Source organism: Desmodus rotundus, chromosome 5, assembly GCF_022682495.2.
Source record: "Desmodus rotundus isolate HL8 chromosome 5, HLdesRot8A.1, whole genome shotgun sequence".
Classification (NCBI taxonomy): Eukaryota; Metazoa; Chordata; class Mammalia; order Chiroptera; family Phyllostomidae; genus Desmodus; species Desmodus rotundus.
Window position 1 is genome coordinate 43,913,575 of NC_071391.1, and position 18,735 is coordinate 43,932,309.

Sequence of the window (18,735 nt, forward strand, 5' to 3'; positions counted from 1 at the left end):
AACAATAAGGATGAACATTATACATGGGTATAATGATTACATACCATGGTATAATAATGGGTATGATAATCCCATGTATAATGCACACAAAAATGTGGGTGCGCATTATACACGGCAAAATACAGTAACTTTTTCAAATGTTAAAACAGTGGTTTCCTGTTGTTATTCTTAAGTTTCTGTTCTACTTCCTTTGTTTCATTTCCAATCTTATAAATTTAACTTTCGTTTCTCACCCCTCTCCTGTGGGGAGATGGCTGGTCTCTAGCTTGGTGAGTGAATCTTGACCAGCCCTACACCTTCTCTTCTCCACTGATTTAAGACTCCTGACTTCTGAAAGTAAGTGGGCCAGTTTCTGAGGGAAAAAGGCAGGAGTCTTTTGGGGAACAGATTGAATATGTTTGGTGTCTTTAATTGTGGTTCTGAAACTGCTTTACTAGTGGGTATCTCTGCTGAAGTGGCAGAAAAGAAGAACATTGAACCTAGGGGAAGAATAACCTTAAAGAAGGGAGGTTTAAAAGAGCAAAGAGTCTTATTTGTTTTTTGGAGGGACCATTATTTCTCCAGGCTGTATTACCCTCATCTTGTTCCATTTCTGTAGTTTTGACTTTCTACCTTGCCGACGTGAGCCAGAATACTCATACTCTGTTTTTTCCCAGGCAGAAAAACCCCTTCCTGCTTTTCTCCAGTGAAGCCTGAGAGATTGAGCCCTGTTTTCCCTCTTTGTAAAGCAAAAACTTGGTGAGGGTCAGCAAAAATGAAAGCCCTTTTTGAACGCGTGTGTGAGAGACAGGGTCTTAGGGACTCGGCCAGGATCAGACCCTCTTATTGCTATTCTTGTACTCTTGTCCTGGTAATGTTTGGGAAGCTGTGTACAACCTCCTGGATAAATTGCCAGCCCTTTGGCAAGCCTGATGAGAGAGGCTGGGTGATCAGGTTGCTGCCCATCTCTGTAGCTCCCACAGGTTACTTGTGTCTCTGGGGACCAGGCACAGGGAATATGTTCACCCCCGAGGGTCAAGGGTTACTCTTACGTCAGTGTACCCTATGATCCTCTGGTGTCCTCTTCTGCTTTAAAACTTTTTCTTTATCATCTTAGATATATCCTTCCATTGTTTCTTACTTCAACCACTAACTCAATTTTCCCTTGCACTGAGCAAAGAAATGGATTTGGTAATTTTTCTGAAAAAAAAAAACAAACCAACAACTCTTTCTTAACACATTAAAAAAAGTGTTAAGAGTTAATGTTTAGTTTCAAATGTACAACAAAGTGATCACACATTTATATAACCTTCAAAGTGATCACTCTGATAATTCTAGTACCCATCTAATACCATTGGTAGTTATTACAATATTACCGACTATATTCCCTATGCTGTACTTAACATCCCTGTGACTATTCTGTGACTACCAATTTGTACTTGTAAATCCCTTCATCTTATTTACCCATTCCCACTCCAATCAGACAACCATCAAAATGTTCTCTGTAGCTGTGAGTCTATTGCTATTCTTCTTGTTCATTTATTTTGTTTTTTTAGGTTCCACATATAAGTGAGATCATTTGGCATCTGTTGTTCTCTGTCTGACTTATTTCACTCAGCACAATGCCCTATAGGTCCATCCATGTTGTCACAGATGGCAAGATTTCTATCTTTTTAGGGCTGAATCATGTTCAGTTATATATATACACCACTTCTTTATCCATTCATCTATTGATGGACACTTTTGTTGCTTCCATATTTTGACTATTGTATATAATGCTGCAATGAACATATGGATGTATATGTCTTTCTGATTTAGTGTTTTGGTTTTCTTCAAATAAATACACAGAAGTGGATTGCTGGGTCCTTCTTTGTCTGTTCTTGTAGCCTATATATTAAAGTCTATTTTGTCTGGTGGAAATATTGCTACCCCAGCTTTTTATTTAATATTCCTTTCAGTCATGTGTCTTCTGATCTGAAGTGTCTCTTGAAAACAGTGTATGTTAGTGTCAGCCACTGTATAACTTTTAATTGGAGCATTTAATCCATTTACATTCAAAGTAATTGTTGATAGATATGTATGCATTGCCACTTTACTACTCATAATTTTTATCTTTTTTTATTCTTCTCCTTAAAGAAGAACCTTTTAGTCAAGTTAAAGGATTTCATCATCACCAAGCCCTTATTATATGACATGTTAAAGGGATTTATCTAAGAAAAAGAAGATAAAAAATATGAGCAGTAAAAATGACAGCAAACTCACAGTTATTAATAACCACACCTAAAACAAAAACAAAAGCAAACTAAGCCAACAACTAGAACAGGAACAGAACCACAGAAATGGAGATCACATGGTGGGTTATCAACAGGGGAGTGGGAGGGGGAGAGAAGGGAAAGGTACAAAGAATAAGTAGCATAAATAGTAGGTAGAAAATAGACAGGGCGAGGGTAAGAATAGTAAAGGAAATGTAGAAGCCAAAGAACTTATAAGTATGACCCATGGACATGAGCTATAGGGGGGGGAATGTGGGAGGGAGTAGGTGGGCAAGATGGAGTGGAATGAAGGGGGGGAAATGGGACAACTGTAATAGCATAAGCAATAAATATATTTTAAAAAAAGAAGACCCTTTTACACTTCTTATAATACTGATCGGAGATGATGAAATTGTTTAGTTCTTTTTCTTTCTGGAAAGCTCTTTATCTGACCTTTGATTCTAAAAAATGGCTTTGCTGGGTAAGGTAATGTTGGTTGTAAGTTTTTGCTTTTCATCAGTATGAATATTCCATGCTATTCTCTTCTGGCTTGCAAAGTTTCTGTTGAGAAAACAGCTGACAGTCTCATGGGAGTCTTATGGACCTCTTTGGGTTCATCTTGTTTAGTACTCACTGATCTTCCTGGACTTGTATGTCTGTTTTCTTCACCAGGTTAGGAAAGTTTTCTGTCATTACTTTTTCAATTTCTCACTCCATTTCTTCTTTTTCTGGCACTCCCATAATGCAAATGTTGTTATGCTTGAAATTATCCCAGAGGCTCCTTATATTGAGACTAACCTCATTTGGGTTTTTTAAAAATTATTATTATTGCTGTTCTGATTTGGTGTTTTCTGCTTCCTTATCTTCCAAATCACTGATTTAATGTTCTGCTTTATCTACTCTATTGTTGATTTTCTGTAATGTATTCTCATTTTGTTCTTTTCTGACTGGGTCTGTTTTATGCTTTCTGTCTCCTTTTTTATATGTCTTATCTCCTTGTTTAACTTCCTGCTGTGATCATCTATTCTTCCCCTAAGTTCATTGAGCAACCTTATAACCAGTGTTTTGAACTCTGTGTCTAGTAGATTCCTTGTCTCCATTTTGTTTAGTTCTTTTTCCATAGTTTTATTCTGTTCTTTCATCTGTGACATGTTTTCTTGTCTCCTCATTATAACTGCCTCTATGTGTGTGTTTCAATGTATTCTGCAGAGCAGCCACACCTAACAGGCTTCGTAGGATGGCCTTATATAGTAGGTGTTCTGCAGGTCTCAATGACTTACCTTCCTGGTCACCTGAACTGGGCACTCCAGGTGTGTCCCCCCAATGTGGTTTGTGTGCATTCTCCTATTGTAGTTGAATCTTGATTGCTGTTGGAATATCAAGGAAGGGATTTTCTCCCAGGCCCTTAGGCTAGGAGGACTGGCTGTGACTACTATGAAGAATTTTCTGTATGGGGACACCCCATTAGCAGGACATTTTTCAGCAGGGCTCAGGTATCCACTGAGTACATCTCCTGAATGTTTTCCTTGTAGAGGTGGTTGGGTAGTGCTTCAGCATGGTCTGAAGTTGTCCACTTGGTGTACTGACTCCAGGGCCTCCCAGCAGTTGCTGGGCAATGTCAGCCACCACCTGTGCCCTGCAATGGGCCACCTGGCATGAGCTACAAAAAGATCTGCAGATGACTGCTACCTGTGCTGAACTGGAGTACCTGGGAGAATACAAGCTGTGAACCAAGGCCAGGTGCTGCTTTGCCAGGACTGTGTCAAGTGTTCCTAAGTGGAACAGGGTACAGAGAAGTCAGTCGTAAGTTGCTTGTTGGAGTGGTTTCAGGAAAGTCTGAAGCACAAGCCATACAGATTGTTTGTATGGAAATGCCTATGGCAACATCTTGGGTGGGGCGGAAAGTGGTTTTTATAAGGTTTCAGGGAATTACCAGGGCTGGGTGAACGGTGTTCAGCCACATTTATTGATACTCAGACATGGTGCCTATCTGCCAGCTCTGTGAGGTGAGGCTCAGCAAAATAGCAGCAGCCTCTATCAGCACTTGTGTCTAAGGAAAAGTTGTCCCTTCAGTTCTCATCCTGAAAGACAGCCAATTCAGTTCCTCCTCACATTTTCCTAGAGCCTTTGGAACTGCTGCCCCCATGCTGGGACTCAGAGTGAGTGAGCTCAAATAAGTCTGTGCATGGGCCCTTTAACGACAAACTGCCTTGGACTCCAGATGCCTCCTTCTCAATCAGCCAAAATCCCCACTAGTTTCCAGCCAGAAGTCATGGGGATTTCTCTTCTGGACACTGGAACCCTGGGCTGAACATTCTGGTGTAGGTGTGGGACCCCTCTCTCTTCAGGGGGAACCTCCATAGCTGAGATATTCTTCATGATTTTTATCTGCCGCACCTGGGCGTGGGACCAACATATTCTGCATCTTTACCCCTCCTACCCGTCTCCATGTGGCTTCTTCTTTATAAACGTAGTTATAGGACTTCTGCTCAGCTAGATTTCAGGCAATTCTGAATGATCATTGGTCTGTAGTTTAGTTTTAATTTTTATTTGTTGTGGGAGGTGCAAGTACTGTGCTTACCTACACTATCATCTTGACCAAAATCCAAAAGAACTCCATCTTAACCTCACCTTTCATCATTTTGTACCTTGATTTCTTCGTTACATGTATTTTGATGTTTATTTTCCTTTTTTCCCCCTTTCAAAGGTCATGAGTACATGCCTTATACCTGTACCAGGTCCATATCTGATGTATAGTAATTGAACCTTTGATGCAGATCCTGGCCAGAAGGATCCTGTGTTGTGATGGCAATAGGCAAATACACACGGACTACAGACATCCTGTGAAGAAAAAAGGACAGCATGGCCACTCTCTAAGTGAGAGAGGGCGAGAGGGCTAGAGAGAGCCCAAGTGAGAGAGCCGATCCCTGCCTGGACAGGCTTTTATTGCTTTTCTGGGCACATTACATCGAGGATGGTCCTCATTTACTATGCACAGGTTCACTGTAGTGATTACCTTTTACAGACAACAAAGGACAGAATGTTGCTAATTACTTCAAAGAGAGGGATGTTACAGCTCAAGGGGGAAGTGGTTGAACTGGTTACACTCCATACTTGGGAGGTTTAGCACAGACTTTTGGACTTCAATAAACATTTGCTGCCTCAATTCAGGGCGAGGAAGTTTTAGCAAAAGCAAGTCTCACAGCAGCCTAGGTACAATGCAGGCCTGATTCCCCAAGGGAGAACCTGTCCATGGGCATGGGTCCTGCCTGCTGAACCTCGCACCCACTGGCTTTTCCAAGTGGGAGCTGGGCTACATTTCCCACACGTGGAACAGTTCCCTATAAACCTTTAGGGGCTTTTACAGGTTCCCCAACATAGGAGAAAATATATTTTTGTAAATGTTGAAAATATTTTATTAAAATCAAAAGAACAAATGCTTCATCTACTCTTCTGTGGTATAAAACTGTATTAGCTTGTATCAAATGTACAATAAGTATTAAGTACCTACAAAATTATATTTTGGGACATGAGGGGCTTCTCATGTGCCCTGTGTACAAGGAAGAACCCAAGGTCAAACCCTGCTATCTGGATATCTTATTTACATAAAACAGACCTAATTGGAATTCTAGGTGGAAATTTGACTATAAAATTCAGCCTGCCCTATTTGTAGGGAAACACAATTAATGTTGCTACCTAAATCTGTGTCTCCAGGCTGCAGCTCCTTTTGCTCAAATGCATGCTTTTTAAATTCTTTATTACCCTCTAAAATTAATTTTGGTTTGCATTTTGGACTCCACCTTGCTGAGGACAGACTCTGGGGATAGGAGACAGTGCCCACTGGCATGGTTCTTCAGTTGTGCTCTCAGTGATATCTTTTAGATACAGGAGGTACATTACTCCTGTCATCTCTGTCTTTTAAGAAACCAGACTAAGTAGATATGTGTGAAACATTAGTAGGTGGTTAGATAGGCATGAGCAAAGTAGGAATGATGGGCAAGGTGCCGAGGGTCACAAGGGTGGAGAGCCCAGGCTGCCTAGCAAGGGCAAAACTGCTATCTCTTGCACAACTACCCCATAACCCCTGGAAATAACATCTAGGCCTCAGATATGTTTCAGCTCCAGGCCCAGGAAGGCAGCAAGGCCAGGTGGAGTGATGCCATGGCTGACATCTGGACCAGCTGCAATGACTAGTGACCCTCCTCCTCTAGTGCTGACCAATGTGTGGAAAACATGACCCTGAGGAGACAGCTGATGAATGTTCTATTGAGATCCTCCCTTGAGAATTCAGAAAAAAGCCCCCAGGACTGAGGCCTCAGTGAGGCTCGTTCTCTATGGAGCAAACCTGAAGTTTTCCTCACCCCCTTCTTTTCCAAGGCTCTCTCTCTCTCTCTCCCCTGAACATGCCTGAACCCTTTTTTCCTTTCCCTTCTTTCATCTGTCAAGCCACATGTCTCTCCTCTTTCTCTCTCTCTCTCCTCTCTCTCTCCTTCTTTCTCTCTCACTCTCCCCAGAGCTCCAAGGACCCTTAGTTTCTTTTGCCCCTGTAACTTCTTTCCTGAGCCATTTCTCCTATGGTTCCCTTCTTCTACTTCTGTGACTTTCTAAATAACCCTTTTATAATTTGAGTGTTGGCTGTGAATTCTTCTCTTAGTCAGACTCAAGTACCAAGGTGGCTGAACCAAGGTCCACCAGTTAACAACTGGTGCCATATTTGCCACTAACAAAGCTACTATGATTTATGTAAGCCTAGTGATTACAAAGGACTGATTACCCTGTAAAAGCCCATGAGCACAACTTCCAGGGGCCTAAAAGAAACACAGTAGATTATGAGTTACATGCCACTTGTGAAAAATAAGGTCTATGCTTACTAACTGGCCCTTAAGGTCTATGGAAAGTCTTTGCAGTCCAAAGGCATTTTACACATTTGTCCATTTTTACTATCTGTTATATGACCTTGCAAGGCAGCTGAACTTCCACTTTATTGTAACCCAGTAGGTTCCTCCTGCGAAAAAAATAAAACAACAACAGCAAAACCCCAGCTTACTAGATGAATAAGCCAATATTACCTTTACAGGAAGCAAGAGCCCAGAACTGATATTGACCCTCTGTTCCCACATGATCTAACTCCCCTCCTGTCCTTTTACCTCATGGCATGTCTCACTCTCTCATCCACTGTTTTCCATTTCCTTCATCTCTTTGTCCTGAAAACTGTCATCATCTCTACCCTGGGCAACAGTGCATGCATCCTACTCACCTTCCAAATTCTACTGTCAAAGTAAAAATGTCAAAAATAAGCCAGGCGGTGAGGGACAAATACCATATGATCTCACCTTTAACCAGAACATAATCAACAAAAGAAAAAAGCAAACAAAATATAACCAGAGACATTGAAATTAAAAACATTGTAACAATAGCCACAGGGGAGTGGGGAGGGGATAGTGGAGAGAGGGGTCTATAGGAGCTACTATAAAGGACACAAGGACAAAATCAAGGTGGAGGGTAGAGGTGGGGGAGGGAGGTGGGACTGGCTGGGGTGGGGTGGAAGGAAGGGGAGAAAATGCAGACAATTGTAACTGAATAAAAATAAATAAATAAATAAAAATTAAAAAAAAAACTTGGAGAGAGTTTTTAAAATATTTTATTTGAGCCAAACAGAGGATATGCCTGGAAGCAAGACCACAACAGACTGAGAAAAATTCTCCTAGAAAGGCAGTTTTCAGCTTCTTTTATGCATTTTGAATTAAGGAGGATACTAAGGAATATTACACAGGAGTTGGCAAAAGAAAGGCAGGAATTACAGGATAGTCAAGATTATGTGCTCTCTTGAGGGTGGTCACACTTCTGAGAAGTCTGAAAATGGGACATTTTGAAGGTGTGCTAAACCTAAATACACAGAAACAATGGACAGGCCTTGCTTAAGGCAAAGATAATCCTTTGAGTAAAGAAGTTATGTGCCTGGGGGGTGACTTGCCCAGTTAGGAATTTACGATCAGATCACTCTATGAGGTAACTATCCATAGAACCTCTCTTTCAGCTACTCCAACAACATTGTACAGCCCACAAAGTGCAGAGCTAATCATGTTCCCTGTGTTCGCTGGCGGGAAAATATGGATAATTTCTTTTGTTCCTAGAAAACAGTCCCTAAATGTTACGTATTTGGGAAGTGCCCATATCATGGTCATTGCGGGCTCGTGTGATATCAAAGTCCTGGCAGTTTTGTGCACACCAACCATACTGGCATTTGCAAACTAAGACAAGGTGATATATCCCCATTATATTGGGTGTTAAATGGGTCAAAGACTTTACCTCAGTTTGTCACTGATTGACTCAGTGAAGTAGGAATAGATTTCTGAAGAGGGGTCCCAAGTACATTAGGTTCATTTCAACTGTGTATATTGATATATAAATGATTTTTGTAACTCATTTACTATTTCTATATACACATGTGATAAAGAGCTTATTCTTGTCACATATACAAACACATTATCACATATTATGTCATGATAATAAGAGAAGTTGTAAATGTGCAACAAGTGATGACAATGGTTAAACTGTAAACAAGCAAATGAAAGCAGGTCTTTCTGATAAACAAACATGTCAGGAGGAGAGTGAGTCCTACTGATACCAGGGGCAGCACTGCCTGCTGAGAAGAGCAGGTATAAAAGCCAGGAAGCATGAGTGGCTTGGTGCTTTTATCTTTGAGGGTGTGCATAGTTTAGGAAAGAAGAATCAAGAGAGATGGAGGGTCACACAAGGGCCTTGGTAGAAAAAGTGTCATTTCATTTTTTTTCAGTAAAATAATAAAAATAACAACAGTTTCATACATAAAGTTGTAATTTACAATTGAGATGAACCAGAAGTAAAGTATTTGAAAATTTTATGCAAAACCTTTATACCAGGTTTCCAACTTCTTTCCTTGTTTCTATTTTTTTTTTTTCCTTCAATTTTGGTCACTGCCCACATTGATTTCTAAAAAATTGGCATCATTTATTCTTACCTTTCTTACTCTGCCCCTTTTTAACCTTTACCATCAGGCCAGGATCTGTGACAAGAGAAACATTGGGCATCAGGACAAGTAGGAGAAGGGGAGCAGCCACGATGGCTTCAGGAATCCTGACAAACATGAAGGAGGAGGTGACCTGCCCCATCTGCCTGGAGCTCCTGACAGAACCCCTGAGCCTAGACTGTGGGCACAGCTTCTGCCAAGCCTGCATCACTGCAAACAACCAGGAGTCCATGGTCAATGAAGAAAGAGAGAGTAGCTGCCCTGTGTGCCGAATCAGGTACCAGCCTGGGAACCTGCGGCCTAATCGGCATGTGGCCAACATAGTGGAAATGCTTAGGGAAGTCAAGTGGAGCCCAGAGGAGGAGCAAAATACAGATCTCTGTGTGCGCCATGGAGAGAAACTCCTACTCTTCTGTAAGGAGGATGGGAAGTTCATTTGCTGGCTTTGCGAGAGGTCTCAAGAGCACCGTGGTCACCATACATTCCTCATGGAGGAGGTTGCCCAGAAATACCAGGTAACAGATCACAATGGGGGAAAGACAGGACAGAAAATAGGACTTGATGAGAAATCTCTACTTTGTATTCATTCTAGTTACTTTGCATTCACTCTAGTTACTTTGCTACCAAGCCCTGAGGCCTGTGATAACTTTTCTTCCTATGCTCACCTTCCAAGCCCTGAAGGACATTTCTGTGCATTCCACATAATTTCAAAATGATGTGCAGACTCAAAACCAGTAGACATTTTTATAAATTGTGCCAATAGATAGAGGTTTGGTGTCCAAGCAAAGATGTCATTGCCGTTTTGAACAGGAGGGGTAAGTGGGCAGTTGAGTGGATTGACACTAAGTTCTTTCCTTACTACAGGATCAGGTTTCTTCTTTTAGGACAAAGAGAATCAGTCTTCTGCTGACATGGGAATGGTGACTTGTATCCCATGAGTCTTAAAGAACACATTCACCACATCAGGTTTCCTTCAAGTCACAGATTTTAATTGCTGTTTCATAGTTACTGTACATTATAGTTTGCTCATATATTGGCCTAATTTCCCCCCATTTTTCCTTTATTCTGATGCTGAAAAAGCCCATAGCTGACTCTGGTGTGATTCCTCCTCATAGGAAAAGCTCCACGCAATTCTGAACGGGCTGAGGGCAGAGCTGCAAGAAGCTGAGAAGTTGGAAGCTGACACCAGAGAAGAGAGAACTTCCTGGGAGGTAGGAGGAGACTCTTCCTGAGGGAGTTAGACAAGAATCTGGGCAGATCCTTGAGTCTTAGTCCCAAGGGCCTCCCTTCTTCCTCGTTCCTGACATGTGATATGTGCAGAGTCAAGGATTAGCCATTCCTTGTCCTTTGCCTGATAGGACTGCAATTGAAAACGAACCTTTCACAAATTAACACAGATACTTGTATGTTACTTATTCTCACAGAGAGTCTCTTTGGTAAGTATGGCTAGTGAATTCCGAGTTTATTTTTGTCATTTCTTTGAGCCTTTAACTCTTTCGGGGAAAACATTGCCAATGTCTCATGGCTCTGTCCCCCGGTGCTCAATATTAGGCCAAATTTGGGGGTCAGGATTAATGCAGGAGGCATGACAATCCTGGGCAACTGTGTGAAAGGTGAGCTACGCCCAGGTATCCCATTTTGGTTCAGGGTCGGCCTGAATGATGCAGACTTGAGACCATTACTTTGGAATATGATGAGAAAAATAATAGGAAAAATCAGCGTCCCCAAGAATTGCTCTCCTGCTTCTATCTCACTTCCCTATGAGAACTTCCAAATCAAATACTTCTTTTTTCTGGTTCCCAGTCTCTGCCTAATTGCCTGAGTCCCTCTCTGTCTTTCTCATTCCTGAAGAATCAAATACAGAATGAGAGCCGTAGTATCCGGGATTGTTTTAAACAACTGAGAGGCATCCTGGATAGTAAGGAGCAAAAAGAACTGCAAAAGCTGGAGAAGGAAAAGAAAAATATTTTCCATGTCCTGGAACAGTCTGAGAGTGAGCAGGCCGAGCAGAGTCAATTGCTGAGAGATCTCATCTCAGATCTGGAACACCGGTTGCAGGGGTCAACGATGAAGATGCTGCAGGTAAGACTTGGGAAGAACTCTGACTGGTGTGATTCAGTGGATTGAGCACCAGCCTGCAAACCAAAGGGTTGCTGGTTTGATTCCCAGTCAAGGCACATGCCTGAGTTGTGGGCCAGGTCCCCAGTCATGGGCACATGAGAGGCCACCACACATTGATGTTTCTCTCCCTCTCTTTCTCCCTCTCTCCCCTCTGTCTAAAAATAAATAAATAAAATCTTTTTTTAAAAAAGGCTTGGGAAGAAGCTCCAGCACCTGAAGTTGAGGGAAATGAAGACTAAGTTTCCTTCTCTGCTGTGTGGCTGTGCCGTTTCTGGTGGTGACACTGAGGTTTCCAAGGTCTTGCAGTGACCTTTTCCTCCATCTATTTCAGAGGAATAATCATATGCATGAATAACAAAGAAAAATCTTGTTTTTATTAATGTATCAATTGTAGTGCAAAAATTTGTCTATGGAGAAAATACACATTGTGTCCAATTATATTCTATAGACCCCTGTATCAGTGATCAAGACTAGAACAATTTCGAGATTCTTCATGATCCAAGATTTTTTTTCCTTAGAATAAGTTGAGATTTTTCTCCTCTTTCTATATTTTTCTGAATAAATAATTATGAAGAATTGGTATTATTTATTCTTTAATTATTCAATAGATTCACTATTGAAACCATCTCATTCTGGGCCTTTCTTTTTGGGAAAGTTTATTCTTACTTGTATTAGGGCTTTTTTTTACATTTCTTTAGTTAATTTTTTGATAATGTACATTTGTCCATTCAAATTTGTTAGATTTGTAAACATGATATTATTCATTATAATCCTTTAGAATTTCTTTTATTTCTACAGTACTTAGAGCAATTTCCCCTCTTCCCAGTTTTGGTGATTTTCTTTTATTTTTGTCAATTTAGTTATGTTTGGTTAAATGTATTGATGTTTTTCAAGAACAAACTATATTGCTTTATTAATTTAACTATTTCTAACCTTTTTATATAACTAACTGTGCTGTTACTTATATAGTTTCCTTTGTGTGTTGACATGTGTCAACACATGTGTATGAGTGTGTGTATGAGTGTGTATGTGTTTGTGTGTTGTATGCTTGTGTGCTTACTGTGTTTAATTTGCTGTTCGCTTTCTAGTTTCTTAAAGTGGTAATTTAGACCACTGATTTGACAGAAATCTTTTCTGTTATAGTTTAAACATGTAAATGCATTTAAAAACTGTATTTCACACTTTTACTTACTCTCTTTTATACCAATTTGATTATTTTCAAATTTCCTTTGTGATTTCTTTTTTAACCTGTGGGAAACTCTTTTTTAATTTACAAACACTTGGTGATTTTTTACTGTTTCTTCTGCTGTGTATTTTATATTTAATTTCTTTCTAATCAGAAAACGTAATTTAGTATTTAAATCTATTATATGTATTGACACTTGCTTTATTGCCTAAAATACTGCATGTCCAAAATTATTACATGAATTTGATTTAAAAAGTGTGTTGTGCATTCACTGGGTGACAGGGTGTGTAGATGACAGTCAGGTAAACCTGGTTCATACTGTTGGACATTGCATCTACATTCTTGATTTCTTTACTTTTATATTTTTACAACTTTTTAACTGTATTTTTTCCATTACCATATATCCTCTTTATATATTTATATTTTTGATTTTTTTCATCTCATTCTTAAGTCTCTTTAACATTTGTTTTAATACCATTTGGTGGTGATGAACGCCTTCAGATTTTTCTTCTCTGAGAAGCTATTTATGTCTCCTTGAATTTTAAATTCTAGTATTCTAGGTTGTAGGTCATTGCTTTTCATCACTTTGAATATTTCATGCCATTCCCTTCATGGCTTGCAAAATTTTCATTGAGAAATGAGCTGATAGTCTTCTGGGAGCCCCCTGAGAGATACTTAACGGTTTTCCCTTGCTGCTTTTCAGATTCTCTCTTTGTATTCATCATTTCTCCCTGGGTGTTTTTTATGCTTTCTATTTCCTTTTTTATGTTGCCTATGCCTTTGTTGTAGTTCTCAGTGAGATCATATATTCTTCCCTAAGTTCAGTGAGCATCCTTACAACCAGTGTTTAGAATTCTTCATTTGGTAGATTGCTTGCCTCCATTTTCCTTTGTTATTTTTCTGAAGTTTTGTCCTGATCTTGCATTTGGAACATGTTTCTTTGTGTCATCATTTTGGCTGCCTCCTCATGGTTATTTCTATGTATCATGTATATTTTCCAAGTCTCCCTGTCTTGGCAGATGGCCTTATGTAATAATTGTCCTTTACAGTATCCCTGTTCATCTGAACTGGATACTCCAGGGTTGTCCCTTGTGTGGGTTGTGTGTCTCTTCTGTTTTAAGTGAGCTTGATTGATGTTGGCACATCAGTGGGTGGGAGTGACCCCCAGGCTGAATGGCTGTGAGGAATAGAATTGACTATAGTCAACAAGATGTAAGGGGCTAACTCAGTGGAGTGGGATTCACTTTAGCAGAGCTGTAGTGCCTGTTGAATCCACCCTTTGGCTGTGTCATTTGTGGTGTTAATTGGGTGGTGCACTGGTGTGTTCTGAAGGTAGCCACTAGGATTTTTGATTCTGGGGTCCCTTGGGAGGGGCTCTGGTGTAGGCAAGGTCAGCCACTGCTTGTGAGTGGCCCAGCACCATCTGGTATAGGCTAGAAGGAGATGTGAGGTTGTTGTTTGACTGTTCTGGGCTTGGAGGTACCTTGAAGAGGTTCTGTGGTTAACCAAGGTCAGCTGCCACTACTGCCAACTTACCGCTGTTTAACAAGAATTAAAGAGCATGCTGAAGTTAGCCACTGCTTGTTTGGGGTTTGTGGACCTTTAAGAGATATTAGGAAATTTGGGGTATTGGCTGGTAGGTGTCCCTGTGTTTCTGAAAGAGATTTGGCCACAGGCTTTAATTGTGTTTGGTTGGATTTCAGAAAAACACTAGAATGGATCAAGAGTGTTGTTAGCCAAGTTAATGAAGACTCAGATTTGGCATTGACCTGAGCCTGCAGGCTGTATAGGGGCAGGGATCAACAAGGAAAAATGGCACCTGTTGATACTTTAGTCCCTGGGAGAGTTTCCCCTCCAGCCCTTCACCTGAAGCCAGACAATTCAGTTTCTCTCTGAATGTCTTTGGCCTTTGCAAGATCCTGCCCATACTCTGGGTCATAGGACAAGTGTTTGTGAGGGAGTGACTCTGTGCTAGGACCCTTTAAGGAGACACCTGGTTTTTCAGCAGCTCTCCATCTCACCTTGACCAAGACCCTGGTAATTTTCACAGCCAGATATTTTGGGAACTCCTCTTCGTACTTCTGGCTGAGGAGCTTGCTGGGAGGTTGGGACTCCTTGCTCCTCAGTAGGACCTCTGCAGCCAAGATATTTCTCCCAATTCTTAACCTCCACGTGTGGGTGTGGTACTAGCCATTTAGTTTTTGCCCCTCCTGCCACTTTTGAGGTGGCTGTTTCTTTATATTTTTAGTTATAGGAATTCTGTTCAGCTTGTCTTTGTGTGATTGTGGGCAGAGATAAGCGCAGCATTTACCTACTCCACCATTTTGATGGGATTCTATCTTTTTAGTTTTACCATATTTGTGTCTTTGAACCCAAAACATGTCTCTAGTAAACAGCAACAATTGAAATTGCTTGTTATCTAGTCTAACAATCTCTGCCTTTTAATAGGTGGATTAAGACAATAACATTTAATGCAATTCTCATGTAGCTATATTGGATTTATACTGTATTATTTGCTTCTATATGTTGCCTGCAATTTTCTTTGTTCTCTTTCTCATTGGTAAGCTTCTTTTGAGTTAAACATATTTCTAGTATAAAATTTTAAGTTTTACTATTTTCTGTTTTTGTGGTGTTTGCTTTTCTAATTACATGAATCCTATTTTCTCATCATCTACTTCAGATTAATACTAAATTAATTCCAGTAAAATATGGACAGTTGACTGCAACATTGCTTTATATTCTTTCAGCAACAACACAATGATGCTTTAATTTGGGCACTTGATCCAATGCAGGTCAGTGCCATGCAGGCCTCAGAATTATTTGATGTAATTGGGACAAGTTCTGGTTTTTTTTTCAGGAATTTATGTGAGCAGATACATGTTTTCTTTATGAACTGAGGAAAAAGTCAATATAGAAGTATAAATAGAATTTGGAGAATGACATAGGCCAGATCCTGATGGCAATATTTGAGTTTCCAAATTAAGCTTTGATAAAAGTTACAGCTGTCCCCAAAATTCCTTTTTTCTACTTCATCCACTTTTATTTGGTTTTGTATTATACAACAGCAAAGCCCAACACAGAGCAAAGCAATGTTTTTTGTTTGTGTAGACCCAGCAGTTGGCCTACTTATTAGTGTCATGGAAGAAGTTAGTCAGAGATAAAAAAGACAAATATATTGGTACATATGTGTTCAAAGAAATAAATCTGTGATGATAAAGATGTTCAGATGTTAATGATATGGGCTCAGTAGAGAATGAAATGCAGGTAAACATTGTAATGTTGAGGAAAGTGACTGAGTGCATATTGGTAACATGGACAAAGGGGTATAAGGGAGGAGAAAATTTCTTTGATGAAGAGTAAGGTGCATATGAGACACCCTAAGTTACTGGTTCCTGTGGCTTTTTTCTAAGGAATATATTAACCTGAAGTTAAGAGACAAAATTGAATAAAAATAAAGGCTTGGAAATCAATTGCTTATGTGCATGTTTAATTTAGGGAGTGAATGAGGTCAATTGTAGATAGTGTATAGAATGAGGAGAGACTTTTTAAAAAAATTTTTGTTATTCAATTACAGTTGTATGCCTTTTCTCCCCTTCCCTCCCCGCCACCCCAGCTGAGCCCACCTCCCTCTCCCACCCCCACCATCCCCCCCTATTTTGTCCATGTGTCCTTTATAATAGTTCCTGCAATCCCCTCTTCCCACTGTCCCCACCCCACTACCCCCTGGCCACTGCTAGACCGTTCCCAACCTCAATGTCTCTGGTTGTATTTTGTTTGCTTTTTTCTTCTATTGATTATGTTCCAGTTAAGGGTGAGATCATATGGTATTTGTCCCTCACCGCCTGGCTTATTTCACTTAGCATAATGCTCTCCAGTTCCATCCATGCTGTTGCAAAGGGTATAAGCTCCTTGTTTCTCTCTGCTGCGTAGAATTCCATTGTGTAAATATACCATAGTTTTTGGATCCACTCATTTGCGAATGGGCACTTAGGTTGCTTCCAGTACTTGGCTATTGTAAATTGTGCTGCTATGAACATTGGGGTGCACAGATTCTTTTGGATTGGTGTTTCAGGGTTCTTAGGGTATAATCCCAGCAGCGGAATTGCTGGGTCAAAGGGCAGTTCCATTTTTAGTTTTCTGAGGAAATTACATACTGTTTTCCACAGTGGCCTCACCAGTCTGAATTCCCACCAGCAGTGCACTAGGGTTCCCTTTTCTCCGCATCCTCTCCAACATTTGTTTGTGGATTTGTTTATGTTGGCCACTCTGACTGGTGTGAGATGGTACCTCATTGTGGTTTTAATTTGCATCTCTCTGATGGCTAGTGATGCTGAGACATCTTTTCATATGTCTCTGGGCCCTCTGTATGTCTTCCTTGGAGAAGTGTCTGTTCAAGTCCTTTGCCCATTTTTTAATTGAGTTGTTTGTCTTCCTGGAGTGCAGTCGTGTGAGTTCTTTATATAGTTTGGAGATCAGGCCCTTGTCTGAGGTATCATTGGCAAATATGTTTTCCCATACTGTTGGTTCTCTTTGTAATTTGGTGCTGTTTTCTTTAGCCTTGCAGAAGCTTTTTATTTTGATGAGGTCCCATTTGTTTATTCTTTCCTTTATGTCCCTTGCTTTGGGGGATGTGTCTGTGAGGATGTTGCTGCGTGGAATGTCTGAGATTTTCCTGCCAATGTTTTATGAGGAGAGACTTAAGAAAAGCCAACATTAATGCATTTGTTTGCTTGTACCCTCAGCAGAAGTCATGTAAACTTCTTGAGGAATACTGTAACTACTCATCTTTGATTCTCCCAATTATGGCATAATGCTTGACAAGTAATCGTACATCACTTTACATTTATGTTGAATAAATGAACAACCCATGAATTATTCAAGTCATCTCAGGAGGAACCTTATGAACATGGGGAAATACCATGGGCTTCATGTTTTCCTCCAAGCAAGTCTTATCACCAGGTACTGGAAGATCATGCTGTTCTTCCACAAGGGTCAAAATTATTTCTATATTGTAGGAAACGTGACAACTTTAACTGAGTCTTCTGGAATAATTGACCTGGGTCTTGTCTTTAATTTTTGGCTCACATTGGGTCCCAATCACATCACAGGGTTGTGGGGATGAGACGAAGCTTTGTAAGTGGAGAGGGCTTATTACTTCTTGACTCTTGTTTTCTCTTTTCTCTTTAGGATGTGAATGGCATCATAGAAAGGTATGTGTGGGAGACCAGAGATGAAACTTTTGTGCTGTGAAATAATGTATAAAGCCATTAAAGTTTTTTGATGGTTAATTAGAATAAAATATTGCTGAAGGAAGAAAATTTGGGTGTAGTTTTATCTTAAATTTCTCTTCATGTATGGTTTATGTGTTCTCTTAACTATTGTGGATGGACCTGTTTCTATAGTGGGGAATTTAGGAGGGGGAGTTGCAGAGTTTGGGTCAGCAGCACTTAGGGATGAGATGTTGCAGTGTAAGATCCATGTGACTTCATAAATTTTATTTACCCAATGTGCCTGTATTTAACTCAGTATTTCATAGCTGCTCGACCTGTTGTGGGTAGGTATGTCTTCTTTACCTGCCAAACACCTAGAATTGGAAATAACTCTTTTATATTTAAATTTCTATTCTGGGAATAGGAGAGAGCTAATCCTTGTATACAGTTCTCTTTATTTTCCAAAAACAGACGTGAATCACAAATAATATTTTGGCCCTGGTGCAAACAATTGATCCCTCTTGACCATGTACTTTTGAAGCCAGAATGAAAGGGACATACCTTTTTATCTAAATTTGCACACCTGCTTGGATGCCTCATACTCTTCAAACCCATGAAATTTAGACCACTATTAGTATGGTATACATAATGTTTGCTTCTCCAAGTGTTGCAATTTTTTCCAGAGAACCTGAAATGTCAGGTGTTATTCTTAGGGCCTCCCTACTGGGAAGAAGACTTAAAAGGTCTTGATCCCCTCCAGAGAGTATTCCCTCACTTGATATATCTCAAACAACCAGGAGCCAGGTTTTGCAACCTCACTTCCATGCGATATGCCTCCACATCCATTCAGTGACTTTTTCTCACATTATTTTGTTTTAAGCAAAATTTCCTTTTTAAAAAAAATTATTTCATATAATTTTGTATGATTCCAAGAGGTAGAAGCATATAGGTAGTTATCATTTTGAAAGGAATAATAGG

At 40.1% G+C, this 18,735-nt stretch overlaps 1 protein-coding gene across 5 annotated transcripts in view; it reads left to right on the forward strand.

Annotated features, from left to right (window-relative positions):
- Positions 1-213: 213 nt before the first annotated feature.
- Positions 214-18,735, forward strand: part of LOC112317577 (tripartite motif-containing protein 5) — a 49,661-nt gene continuing 31,139 nt past the window's right edge. For 4 of the 5 annotated variants that reach the window (XR_008426999.1, XM_053925631.1, XM_053925629.2 and 1 more), the window contains exons 1-5: positions 214-336; positions 9,269-9,755; positions 10,356-10,451; positions 11,092-11,322; positions 17,735-17,757. Coding sequence is in view for 4 of the 5 variants with exons in the window: in XM_053925631.1 (XP_053781606.1) it covers positions 9,333-9,755; positions 10,356-10,451; positions 11,092-11,322; positions 17,735-17,757 (773 nt within the window). In the remaining variant the exon portion in view is untranslated. The remainder of the gene's footprint in view (positions 337-9,268; positions 9,756-10,355; positions 10,452-11,091; positions 11,323-17,734; positions 17,758-18,735) is intronic. The other variant, XM_053925630.2, reaches the window with a different exon arrangement.